At 39.8% G+C, this 13,533-nt stretch overlaps 1 protein-coding gene across 3 annotated transcripts; it reads left to right on the top strand.

Annotated features, from left to right (window-relative positions):
- Positions 1-2,971: 2,971 nt before the first annotated feature.
- Positions 2,972-11,430, top strand: slc20a1a (solute carrier family 20 member 1a). 3 transcript variants are annotated; one of them, XM_015042378.1, is made up of 12 exons: positions 2,972-3,200; positions 4,784-4,910; positions 5,016-5,383; positions 5,475-5,615; positions 5,725-5,810; positions 6,761-6,857; positions 7,939-8,058; positions 8,945-9,148; positions 9,286-9,757; positions 9,843-10,028; positions 10,115-10,199; positions 11,192-11,430. In XM_015042378.1, exons 3-12 carry the CDS (start codon positions 5,035-5,037, stop codon positions 11,345-11,347), a joined length of 1,896 nt encoding a protein of 631 aa, XP_014897864.1. In that variant the 5' UTR covers positions 2,972-3,200; positions 4,784-4,910; positions 5,016-5,034; the 3' UTR covers positions 11,348-11,430. The 3 variants fall into 3 exon arrangements, with proteins under 3 accessions (XP_014897864.1, XP_014897863.1, XP_014897865.1); XM_015042377.1 differs by having other exon boundaries at positions 2,973-3,200; positions 5,013-5,383; XM_015042379.1 differs by lacking the exons at positions 2,972-3,200; positions 4,784-4,910 and having other exon boundaries at positions 4,918-5,383.
- The last annotated feature ends 2,103 nt before the right edge of the window (positions 11,431-13,533 follow it).

The following is a 13,533-nucleotide window of genomic DNA, read 5'->3' as shown; positions in this document are numbered from 1 at the left end:
CCAATGAGAAAAAAAGGATGAAAGTGCTTGTGAGCGGTTGTGTAAGCGTGGCTTCGGCAAGGTGAAAATATTCCACGTCGCTGGCACTTCTGCATACATGGCACACATGCAGACCTCGCCAAGCACAAGATAAATAAGTAATGAAAGGAGGAAGTGATCAGCATATTCAGAGGCATCAGAGCATTTTAGGACGAAGTCAGCACTGCTGACGTTAAACATGTCCCCAGGACATTCCCTGAAAAAGGGACCTGAGCGACAGGTTGATTCGTAACACTGTTTGTGACTGTTGTGAGCTGATTTTAGTTTGAGTTATTTTTTCTGATCAAATTGTTGAACTTACTTTTAAAGTGCTACTGATTTGGAATGAAAACATGTCATTAAAATCACCAGCCAGTGTTAGTGATTTCAGTCCAGCAGTGCCTGCAGTAAATACTCAAAGTAATGAGGGCAGCAGTACATTTTGAGCCAATAGCAATTTCATTTGCAGCTAATATAATTCTACATTTGTGAAGCAACTAAAGTCATATTTTCTTGTTTGCTTTTCAGTTTGACTCAAAATGAAAACTGTGTCTCAGATTCTTTGATCTGTTTGGTGTGTGTGTGTGTCGTCATCTAAGTTTTAAATGGGTGTGATTTCTCCAGTGATTCATATTTAAGTTTACAGTAATGGTGAGTTCACCATCGTTTCTGAGCAAATAGCGCCGATGGGTTTAACCCCTTAACCGTCACTCCCAAAATGCTTACATGTCAGTCAATGGGTCTAAGGTGTCTTCATGATAGTGAAGGATTTTAAAGTCCCCATTTGAAGAAACTAAAGGTAGCACTTTGTTCAACCTAATTTTAAGCCTTTTTTGTTTCCTCTCAGGTATTTTCATTTTACAGACATCAATTCAAATCGCTACCATCAACTTGCGGTATTTCGGGGCGCGGGGTTTATCTTTTGCTGCTTCTTCACTCGCTACATTTTCTCTCCCAGAAGAGACATGAAGCCTGCTGTCTCCCGGATGTGTAATTACCGTAAACAGTAACATAGAAATAGACAAGAAAAACTAAATCCCATAAACACATGCTTCTCAGAGTTGGCACAAGTAAAACCGATGGTACTTGGGTTGTCTTTAGTGCTTGTACAGGAGGAATTTTAGTTTTAAACTTCCAGAAAGAGGAATTGCTCAAGCATGTTTATGTTTCCTTTAAACAAATACTTAAAAAAAAAAAAAAGTAGTACTGTGGAAAATTTTCTGAGAAGTCCCTGTATAAACTGAGAAGGACAAAAATGAACCTGGTGCAGTGGCTAGTGGTAGTCAGAAAGCTAGCAAGTTATGTTAACTGTTATATTCAGTGACAAGCTAACTATTGTTAGCTGGTCAATAATTCAGTAATCTACTGTGTGTCTTATTTATTCAAACACCAATTATGTCGAATTCATATATATATACTATTTTTGCTTCAATTATCCTCAGCGTCGTGTGTTTCAACGAATTGCAAGTTTTATTTAGAACCACTGATACTTCTTGTTAATTCGTGAATAAATTGATGTTGAATGCATAACTGAATCGCATCCTTCAGCAGAGACTACATTATCTTTTGTTTTTCTTTTTGAAAAAAAAAAAGACAAAACACAAATTGTGTTGTGTTACCGTTTTAAAATAGATGTTGGCACTGTGGTATATGGAAACATGGGTGGTACTTTTTATTAAAAGTATGAGAACCACTGCACATTTGTGGCTTCTGCTTCTGGGGGTCCTCTGGCATACTTACATGCCTTCCCTTGAAACAACACAACCAGCATATCTGAAAAATATCTAGTTTAATAGCTCATCACTCACTACTGATATCTGCCGTTTGCGTCCGTGCTGGAGTCACACTTCATTCATTCTGCAAAAGTAAATTAATCAGTGGATAAATACCTGGTGATTAAACTTGCCCCTCCTTCCCAGCTCTGCTAAGTCTGAACTGAAATGCTGCACTTCAGTCATGACGGCAACACCAAATGAATGAGTCAGAGCAAGAAATTACCTTTGTTCTTAATTTACTATTTTTCATTTAATAGTTAATGTAAGGTGAGTAATTTGGGAACAAAGTTAGATAAATTGGTAACACTTTATTTGAAGGTGTGTGCATAAGACTGACATGACACTGTCATAAACATGACATAAACACCTGTCATGAACATAAAAAAGTCTTTATGAATGTTTATGACTGTTGTCATGACTGTTGTCATGAAGTGTCATTCGGTAAATTTTAATGCAAAGTTGCTCTAAAAGTTGCATTAAAAGCCCATTAAAAGTGCCAGCTTTGCATGATTTTGTAAATAATGACGATTTAATGCAAAGTTGGCATTTATAATGGACTTTAAATGCAACTTTTAGAGCAACTTTGCATTAAAAGTGTCATTATTTACCGAATTACACTTCATGACAACTGTCATAAACATTCATAAAGACTCCTTCATGTTTATGACAGTGCCATGTCAGTCTTATGCACACCCCTTCAAATAAAAGTTACCGATAAGTTATATGGTTACCTTACACAAAACCTAATTTAGGACTGTTAAATTGAGAGCATGCAAAAAAAATAAAATGTCTGGGCAGATTAATGCTTTGCAGACTGATGAGTAGGGCTAAAAAAGAAGAGGCGTTAATTATGATCTCATAAAATCTTGGCTCCAGTTCCAATAGGGATTTTCCAAGGTTTTGTGGGCTGCTACGCGATAATTGGCCAGCAGGTGTCTCCAAAGTGCACTCTACTGTGTTCACGTTTTTGACCTTATACTGTCTTGATATACTGTGCGAAATGACATTATCGCCCAAAAAGTAGCACGGCCCGAATTAGAAAATAGATTATATTCGTCACAGCAAAAGCTTTGTCTCTTTCTTATTTCGGCTGTACAAGTACAGCGTAATTTGAGGATAAAATAAGACAAGATAATAAGCACACAGCTGTAATTATTCTGCACCCTGTCAACAAACAGGCTAAACATTAGCTTCTGTACGGCAGCTGTCCCATGACCGGAGTGAAAAGGCGTGTTCTCGGCTCGGTATATAAAGCAGCCCCCAGCAGAAGCCCCACTAATGCCGCAGGCCGCCGCTCTGCCCCCTCAGCCTGCGCGGTCATCCTCCTACTGTTGGTCCTGCTCACAGCTGACAGCAGCAGCCTGAGGACAGAAACCAACACACCGAGGGAAACTGTACATCTCTCACGTAAGTGTCGCTTTCCCCCCCTCTTTATAGAGTGGCTTGCCTTTTTATGTGGTCTCTTTGAATTATGTAAGGGCAACTAAGGAGATTAACATACCACCTGATGAAAACTGGCTCAAAACTACTGACTTCTGTTGCTGTTTTTTACGACAGTTATTCCAAAAAATATTAGGTGCTTTATTTATGAAAAAAAAGATGTTATCTTCGTATAAGTTTCCACTATACTTTTTTCCCTATTAGTCTGAACTTGATATGAAAAATGGATCTCAGAATTTAAGGGATTATATAATTTCAAAATGTTACTATTATTTATAGTGACAGCCCTTGTGTTAAAAGCTGTTAAAGGAAAGCAACTTCTAAATTACTTTCGCTTAAGATATTTCAGGCAGGTGCCTTTAGTTATTGAACCGTAAACAAATAGTACAAATACAGACATTATGCAAACCTTTACCATCTATGTGCTATAAATACAGGAAAAGCTTGGCCACATATAAAAATGCATTGAAGAGAGCAACAAAAAAAATTTACTTTCCTTATTTCTTTCTTTCTTGAGTAAATCCCAGGATTCAAGTCATAACTGCAACAAGTTGTTTTTTTTTTTTTTGCGAACTCAAATTCCCATTTACAATTAATATATGCTTTCAAGCTGATCTGTGTGACTTTGTGTTCCAAGGCTGGGTATGCATGTGCAACGTTTTTAAAATTTGCTGAACTTTTGCAGTGCGTTTTTAAATAAATACAATTAACAGGGCTGTAGAAACATTTCTCTGCATAATTCTTTGGCCTTTGCATGTTCTTATCATGCATATTTGAGTAAAGCATGAAAACCACAGTTTATGCAACATTCGAAACTGAACAGAATTATTCTACACCGATCACAGATTCTTACAAATTGATTCAAACTTTTACTTTGTAGCAAACAAAAAAAATTAGGTCACTAGAGGCACTTGGCCTGAGCACCTTCAGTGCAAGAACCATAACTGACAACGCCTATAAAAGCAGATGAGTCATTACGTTTTGTTTGGTAAAAAAAAAAAACAAACAAAAGAAAAACACACTCTTTATTACAGCAAAACAATTTCAGGGTGAGCTCACTTAGAAGTTCAGATTTTGCGTCGATCAGTGTGCTGTAAATTAATTATATGCTGTACCTCAGCATCCGTGGACTTAATGTGGATTGGATCATTAAATCATTTAAAAGGTTCTTCTTCTCTTTTATCGCCATGGGAATGACCTGATTGAGTCTTTAAAGGCTTAAACACACTCGTAAACTCTTCCCTCCAAAACAAATTCCAGTTAACTTCAGTGCTCTCCGCTGGCTCTGACACACTCTGCTGTAAAGTTATTTTTAGCGCTATTTATTCCTGATTGAACCATTTTGTTCACCGGTCACAGAAAGTGCTTTTATTTTACTGGCAGGAATAAGTCCTCCCCCACTCCACTCCACCATATTTGAGTAAATCATGCATGTCGAGGTAAATGATGCGTGTCGCTTGTTGTTTTGTTGGGTTGTTTGGGCTTGTTAATGTGTAACTCAGCTTAGGGACGGTGCCTATACTCACTCATATATATTTGTGTTTTTGCAGCGTGAATCATCTGAGGACCACAATGGACTCTCCTCCCATTTTCATACAGGGTCATTTCATAATGAGCCTCACAGATAAACCCTGCATACCCAGCTAGCAATAGATTTAATCAATTTTCCACTAATAGGTTCGTTTGTTCTAAACCTTGGAGGTTTTGTTATTATTTATTGCTACATACTACCTCAAAAGTTGCTATCAAACAACAAATTATTTTTTATTTTTATTTTAGTAGAATAACATTGAGAATACTCATGGATACGACTACTCTAGCAGCGTTGGCCACTGCCACCACTGTAGCTCTGGTCTCCCAGTCAGACATGTCGGGCTACCTTTGGCTCTTAGTGGTCGGGTTCATCATCGCCTTCATCCTGGCGTTTTCGGTGGGAGCCAATGACGTCGCCAACTCCTTTGGCACGGCGGTGGGCTCCGGAGTGGTCACCCTGCGGCAGGCCTGCATCCTGGCCACCATCTTTGAGACGGTGGGCTCGGTGCTGTTGGGGGCAAAGGTCAGCGAGACCATCCGTCAGGGGATCATCGATGTCCGCATGTACAACGGCTCGGAGCACGTGCTCATGGCGGGATCCATAAGTGCCATGTGTGGTGAGCCTTCGCACAGATTTTGTTTTCGTTTTGAAAGTGCGGATCTTTAGGCCATAAACAGAAGCTCAGCTGGTGTTTTTCTGCCACACAGGCTCTGCCGTGTGGCAGCTGACTGCTTCATTCCTGAAGCTCCCCATCTCTGGAACCCACTGCATTGTTGGGGCCACAATTGGCTTTTCAATGGTAGCGAGAGGACACCAGGGGGTCAAATGGATGGAACTGCTTCGCATCGGTAAGCAGACTTTCTCTTTCTAAGTATTCCAACAAAAAGGAAGAAGAATCTACAAAAGCTAAACTACAAGTCATGTAAATAAATTGTACATGAAATGTTCTGTTTAAAGTGGCATCATGGTTCCTGTCGCCTGTTCTGTCGGGAATCATGTCGGCAATTCTCTTTTATTTCGTCCGCAAATTCATCCTGAACAAGGTAAGTAAATAAAGCAAGGAGCTATGTGATTAGATCATGAAATGACAAATCATATTTAATATTCTTGTTTTGTTATTTCTGACATTACGAAAGCTGCAGTACCGTTTCAGTCCTGGCTGAGCATCGTTTCATGTAAATAATAATTTACACAAAGTGTAATTGTAGATTTTAACTACCTGTTGAAAGCAACGTCTCAGTACTAAGCCTACTAAGTACCACCATCATGGCAGACATTTTGAAACATCAATACAGCAAGACTTTGGATTTTTTTTCCAGTTTGCTTTATTTTTTACTTTTGTGCTATCCATTTTTCATCACAGCTGTTAAAATGTTCAAGCTACACAGTGGGAAAATAAATGGCAGAAATGGAAAAGTCAGACTTCCATTTCTGACTTTTGGATTTCTTCAACAAACGTCTTAAAATGTAAAATGTAGTGACGGCTGCAGCAACTGCCTAAAAGCTGTTTATTTGCACTTCTGATATTTCATATCCCACTGTATAGTACACACAGCTAGTACGCTACAACCTCTGTTAGCATTGTGTGTTACAGTTAGAATGCACGAAATACTACAAAAAAAATTATCAGGGTGTTGCTAATAGTAGTTAGCATGTCACTGATTCCTCAGATTTCCAGTTTTAAAGTGGAACAAGGTAAAGTTGGATTTGAGGTCTGTACCAAATCCGCATGTTCTCCCAGACTGTGAGAGAAACATCAATACAAGATAGGTTGACTTGACTGAAATATCCATTCTGACACGTTTGCCTGATCAGAGCAAACTTTACTCTGAAAGGCAAAACTTAAAGAAAACAGGAACAAAGACTTTCAGCTGGATATTTACTTCACAACCTTGAACGTGCTCAGTTTCCAAACCCATTACTTGTTAAGAAACTGCACTTGATTTAAAATCACAAACAACCCAGAAAAGGTCTCTTTTTTCCCCCTCCACAGTCTAACCCTGTACCAAATGGACTGAGAGCTCTTCCTGTCTTCTATGGCATCACTATGGGCATCAACCTCTTCTCCATCATGTTCACCGGAGCTCCGCGTGAGTTTCACACAGACACACCAAACCAGAAAGTCACTTGATATTTTCATCCAAATGAGCCGGGGGTAAAATCAAGGATGGTTGATGACGAAATTAAGATCCAAAGAATGAAAATTCATTAGATTATTAACTTTATTCCTTGCTAATATTTGTATTAATTAGGGAAAAAAAACATCGCCATACTAGGCTTGATATAATATTAATAAGGTACAAGAGAATAAAATAAAATAATCCCCTACTGAATGGATTTTTAAAAGTCCCATTGACATTCATTGGCAGGATTGGACTTTTTTCAAAAGGGCGCCTGACTGCACACTGCTGTGGTTGTCCAAAAACAAAATGTCCAAAATAGCCCTGTTGTGCAAAAGTACTGCGCGTCTTTTCACGATCGTATCGTCCAGAAGGTCGTTGCAGTTATCTCTTGCAAGTTTGATGGAAATCCATTAGTTCTGTTGACTTTTCTTGAACTGAAATGAGATTATCTCCTTGCACGCCTCGCATGCAGTTACCAGTGTTTGAGGCCGGTCCGGTTTAGCATGTACGATAGACATAGGCTACACCCATAATGTTGGCCGGGCTTATTTGGTGTTATGATCCAGCTGCTCACAAGAAAGAAAGATTAAGCTCATTTTATCCCACCTTCAAAAGGCAGAAAACAACAGCACACTCTCTGTCTAGTGAAAACATTAGAAGAGGAGAGGAATTATTAAACCGCCACCAACTGAGTTGTTATCGCTACGCTGCAAGACTTGCCTCTTCCTCGGTATCTGATTAGAGGAGTGTGCACTTTCACTGATACTGCTGCCTTTAAGCAGGAAGACATGCTGGCATCTGAGGAGTGAACGTTTAAGAAAAAAATCGTATCATTTTCTACAAATTACACGACTGACTTGTTATGCTGGACACCTGCTGTCCTGCTTCTAAGGCGATGTAATTTTCGTAAGACAGGTTTCGTTGCTTTTCGATTTTAGAGCATGAAGGCAAAAATGAAATGGACACAAGGTTCTGTTTGTATTTTATTTATTTATTTATTTTCCCTGAGGCGACCTTTTCTGACATGTCTCTTCTCCTTCGTCCACAGTGCTCGGCTTTGACAGGATGCCGTGGTGGGGCACGCTGTGCATTTCTCTGGGCTGTGCCGTCGTCACCGCTCTGCTTGTCTGGTTTGTTGTCTGTCCACGCCTCAAGAAGAAAATCGAACGTGAGTGTAACAGAGACAGCTTCAGGAAGACAAACGCTCTAGATTCGAGGGTGAAACTGTTTAGCTGCTGACGAGGAACGACAGAGCTTCACAAAAGAAATCACGCCCACTCAACTCTTTAACATTTTGTCACGTTGCGACCAAAAACCTTAGTGTATTTTATTGGTAATTTATTGATGCATCAAGAGAAAATAGCAAACAACTGGAGGAAAAAAAAAAAAAAGATATGTGATGTTTCAAAGTGTACAAGTAATTTCAACATCCTGTATTCTCATGTACTTAAATAAATGTAGTGGAGTTTAGAACTTCTCCTTTTAGTAAATAGAGTCAAATTGTGTGTCCGTCTGTTCCGCACAGCAGACAGGCCAGCGTTACAGATGTGGAGAAATTTAAAGCAGGATTTTGTTGTAAAACAATAAGCCCAGTTCTGGTTGAATAAGACTACGACTGAACTGCTCATCACCCTGACCACACCCTTCTGATTGCAGAAAACAGTGGTGGCAGCATAATGCTTAGGGGACTATTTTTTTACCTCAGCATGGACAGAGTGTTGTGGCATTTTGTACAATGATAATTTTTGTAGTGTTGTTTCCTTATTATTTAGTCATTTGAGCAATTTTGCAAAGAGAAATTAGTACAATATTCAGTCTCTTGATGTGCACACACAGTGGGGAAATACTTCAAAAATATTGCACAGCCATTACTATACATTCATGCACTTCTTTGTGTTGGTCTACCGCATAAAATCCCATAAATCATTGTACGATTACATAATCCATCGCCGCGGATGCACCAGCAATAAATTAAATGTAATAAATCTGTAAATTCTGCTGCAGTATAGCTGTCCGCAACAAAGCTGTTTGACTTGTAACGTCTCGCTTTTCAGGTGAAACGGCTCCTGCTCCCTGTGAGACTCCGTTAATGGAGAAGAACTCGAGCAAACCTCCAGCAGAACAACCTCAAATCCCGTCTGACCTCCATCTGCAGAACCCTCCGGTAGAAACACAGACGGTGGCCTTTAAACTGGGAGGCTCAGAGGAGACTGACCTAAACAGCGACATAGAATCCAAGGATCTTGACATCTCCAACGGTGAGAATTTTTAAATCTGGTGCTGGAAATGTTGCATTTTTCACACCGGTGTCGCAGCTGTGAAGACGGGGTTTCACCACAAGCGGCTACGACCGACCAGTTAGCAAAACGATGTTATAAGCAAGCTTTTCCCACAGGTCTGAATGGCTCCTTAGGCCACATGACGATCACCGATCCCCACAGCGGACGCTCCCACACCATCCACAAGGACTCTGGCCTTTACAAAGACCTGCTGCACAAGCTCCACAAGGCCAAGGTCGGGGACTGCATCGGTGACAGTGACACGGAGGAGCGGCCCATGCGGAGGAACAACAGCTACACGTCCTACACCATGGCCATATACGGTATCCAAGGCGATCCCAAATACAGAGACGCCGACGCCGGCTTCCAGAGGAGACCTCGGGTGGACAGCTGCAGCAGCTACAACTCAGCAGTGACCACCGGAAGCGCGTTCCCGGACGGGAGCGTGACGCAGGAAGCTGACGCAAACGTTGCTGTGGAGGAAGACGAGCTGGAGATCGACCAACCTGCAGTCTCTTTGCTTTTCCAGTTTTTGCAGATACTGACTGCATGTTTCGGCTCCTTTGCTCATGGGGGAAATGACGTCAGGTAAGCAAGGGTGTTTTTTTGGGGGGGTTTTCAGTTTACCGAAGTATGATCTTTTTAATGATTTACATTTCATTTCTTTCTCTAGCAATGCTATTGGCCCTCTGGTAGCCCTCTGGCTTCTCTATGAGAGCGGGTCCGTGGTGTCGAATGCTCCCACTCCCATCTGGTTGCTCCTGTACGGCGGAGTAGGAATCTGTGCTGGACTCTGGGTTTGGGGACGGAGGGTGATCCAGACCATGGGTAAAGACCTGACCCCCATTACACCCTCAAGGTATGCCTCGTAGCTATGCCCCGTCCGAGCAGAAGCGATGATTTACCAGGTTGTAAAACCAAAATAAACTTCTCCTTTCCCTGCAGTGGATTCAGCATCGAGCTGGCTTCAGCTGCCACGGTCGTTGTGGCGTCTAATATTGGTCTTCCTGTCAGCACGACGCATTGCAAGGTAATAAAGCTAAAATCTCTGATCCTTTATCACAAACAGATAGAGAGGTGAGCTCTGAGCATGTTATGAAAGTCATATATCTTGAAAACTCCTGCCTTGCAAACAGGCGTTAGAATGTTTGCAAGGTAATTTTTTTCTATTTTTTTTTTTTTTTTTTTTTTTTTTTTTTAATGTAACAACCACAAACTTAAATCTATTTCATTTGGATTTTGTGTGATGAATCAACACAGAAGAAGCAAAATTATACTTTTTTTGTTGTTGTTTTCTTATAAGCACCAGCTTTTGGGGTTTTGGATACTAGTCTGGTGCTTTGCAAAAATTATAGACGATTCAAAGATTGATGATCAAATGCAGTCTACATTTTTGAAACAAAAACTTTGAGAAATCAGCTTTTATTTTAGTACCAAGTACCAAACTTGGCTTACAGTTGCAAGTCTTTTGGGCGTTGTCTCTCCGCACATTCAAAGACTGAAAAAGTACTCCCCAAGTTGAATGGAAAGCATCTATAACCTGTGTTTTTTAAGTTTTGCTACAGATTTTAAATTAAATTTTGGTCTGGACTTTGACTGGACCATTCAAACGAACAAATATGCTCTAGCAGGTTTACTGCCGGGATTACTCTGAAAATGTGTTTTGCCTTCATCCAGCTTCTCTGCTCTGCATGAAGAAAATCCACAGCATCATACTGACAACGACACTTGTTTTATGCTGGAGTTGGTCTATTTACTAATTAGTTGACTTCTACAGACAGTTGGTTGGACTCGGTTTTATTTCAGGGTGTTTCTTTAAAGTGGGCTTAGCGGAGCTTCAGATTGTTATTTGCAAGGAATTTTTAAACGCACGTCCTTTTCATCATCACGCACTTCATTTTGTTGCTCCATCACATCAAAATCAATAAATTATATTCAGGTTTGTGGTTGCTTTGTGACAAAGGTTAAAAGTTCAAGTGGCAAGACGTTTATTTTCTTCCAGTAACTCTTACTTGCACACAGGTGGGATCTGTGGTGGCTGTTGGTTGGCTGCGCTCCAGGAAGTCAGTTGACTGGCGTCTGTTCAGGAACATCTTCATCGCCTGGTTTGTCACAGTTCCCATCTCTGGGCTCATCAGTGCTGCCATTATGGCTCTCTTTATATATGTTATTCTATAAAGCCACCATCTTGAAACACTATTAGCTTCCCACTCTCTATTTTCAGCAATTTCTTTAAAAAAAATGCTTTCACTTTGTCACCTTCTAATGATTGATTTGTCATTTAGCCTAATTTTATCTCCATCCATCATTTTATAGGAACGTTTTCAAGAATGACACTGAGTTTTAGTAACACTGTTCAGCTGTCCAAAAAAACTACGATTATGTACAGTATATTCCTCTGTATATTTGTATAAAAATGATGTGTATAATTCAAGTTTTCTGAAAATTTAAAGAGTGTTCGGTAGCCAATAGCTTGAATGGAAATTAAATTATTGAACATATTTGAATGGAAAGAGTTGTTTCATGAGAAGTGATTTCTCAGTATGTGTGTTTGCCAAGAAAATATTCACTTCACGTTGTTCTGTGGGTGGGGGGCAATACTTTCAGCTTAAATTTCAAATTACAAAAATAATAGAACAAAATTAACAGCTTTGCTTGTTTGTGTTTGTTATAATATCTATGTATATGTATATGTATTTGTTCTGCACTGACATACATTTAATAATATTTCAAATAAAAGTACAACGTGAATTACAATTCAGATGAATTGTAATTTCTTTTTAATTTCACCACAAGGTGGTGCTGTTACTGCAAAGGCTTATAGATAAACAGTTGAAGCTCAGTCAGATTGCATTGAAAACATAATGTGAACATTTCTTCACATGTGATAGATTTTTTTGTCATTGCTGTTCTATGATTATCTCTGTGTTTGTTTGGGTTTTCTTTTTTCTTTTTTTTTCTTTTTAGTAGTATTCCCCCCCACTCCATCCTGCTGCATGGAGAAAATCCCAAAGTGGACAATAATATAGTGATACTGATACTTTTATAAATCAGTCAAACATGTGTGCATTGGAACAATAATTTTGAACGATTAAATTATATAAATTTTTAGTGTATAGCAACAAATTTCACATCACGACATTTCACAAGACAAACAGGTCCAAACTGGGAGGTGAGGACAGAAAGCAAACAGGAAATCACACAGAATCACTAGTGCAGGTGCAAGTCTGAATGCAGAACGTTTACATATAAGCAAATTACTCGTGGCGCATTGTTATTGAAAGGTATTTTTAATAAAACCACTTTCCTGCTGTTCCTGTTATGTGTCATTGCTCACGTGCGGCTCATTCACACTGACCAAACAAAGGTCTCTAAGCCCTGCTCTAGCACCGGCATTAAATATGAGTAAAAGTCGGATTTGATTTCGAGTTGCACGACCTGCCATGCCTGATTTCCCTTAACAATGACCTTTATCCCTACTTTCTATAAACCATCCACCCAGACATGCAAATGTCTCTCCAAGACGGCATCAGGCAGCGTGCTACAGAAGAGGTCGGAAAGGTCGCCTGACCTTCAGAGGGAAAAAACAGAGACACTCAGGACAAATAGCCATGACCGTACACACTCACACCGAAGTGCAACTTAGAAAGATCAAATAACCTAACATGCATGCTTTTCGACTGTAAGGAGAAGATAACCAGGAGAGAACCCACGCAGTCGGACCCCAGACCAAGATCCCAACCCAGGTCCTTCTGCAAGGCAGGTTCAGCGTTTCTCATTAATTTTTTTTTTTTTTTTTGCATTTATACATCCATTTAAATCTTGCAACATGACAGATATTCTGTCTTTGGTCTCTACCTGTTTGCTGGTGTAGCTCTGCCAGCAGTGAAAAACGGCACTGCAGTACCAGAAAAGACGTAACGTGACCTTTAAGGAAATGCATTGTTTTGTCTCAGGCTGCACATGGCTAATTTCTGACACTGCCTGGATTATAAACAAGGCTGGTCATTCTGGACTTTGACACATCAGGTAGAGGTGTGGTTGGATTTGGGTGTTGTTCCAATTTTGACTGCTGCTGAAGTTCAGTTTGTTGTTTCCAAAAATCTCTCAATATGACAAAACCTTTATAAATAGATAAAGATGGCAGAGATGAACCCGACTGAACTGAAAGTAGGAAGAAAATTGCAAAAGAAACTTGAGTAGCACTAAGCAACCTCTATAGAATAATCAGTTTCCAGACTTTGCTTCAACACTGTTGCTTTGCCAGTATATAAGTCCACAGCAAAAAAAAAAAAAAAAAGATAAAAAAAAAAAAAAAAAACAGGAAGCTTAAGAACAACGTTTAAAAAAATCGTTTTGTTTTT

This window comes from Poecilia latipinna, unplaced genomic scaffold (genome assembly GCF_001443285.1).
Source record: "Poecilia latipinna isolate Pla-1442-1.1 unplaced genomic scaffold, P_latipinna-1.0 Scaffold587, whole genome shotgun sequence".
Lineage (NCBI taxonomy): Eukaryota > Metazoa > Chordata > Actinopteri > Cyprinodontiformes > Poeciliidae > Poecilia > Poecilia latipinna.
The sequence above is the reverse complement of the archived record's forward strand: the minus strand, read 5'-3'. Positions and strand labels throughout refer to the sequence as shown.

Excerpts from the sequence above, each read along its gene's own strand:
- slc20a1a (XM_015042378.1), top strand. The coding sequence starts at position 5,035 with ATGGATACGACTACTCTAGCAGCGTTGGCCACTGCCACCACTGTAGCT. Across the intron at positions 5,384-5,474 it reads ATCCATAAGTGCCATGTGTG|GCTCTGCCGTGTGGCAGCTG; the intron begins GTGAGCCTTCGC and ends TCTGCCACACAG. Across the intron at positions 9,149-9,285 it reads GGATCTTGACATCTCCAACG|GTCTGAATGGCTCCTTAGGC; the intron begins GTGAGAATTTTT and ends CTTTTCCCACAG.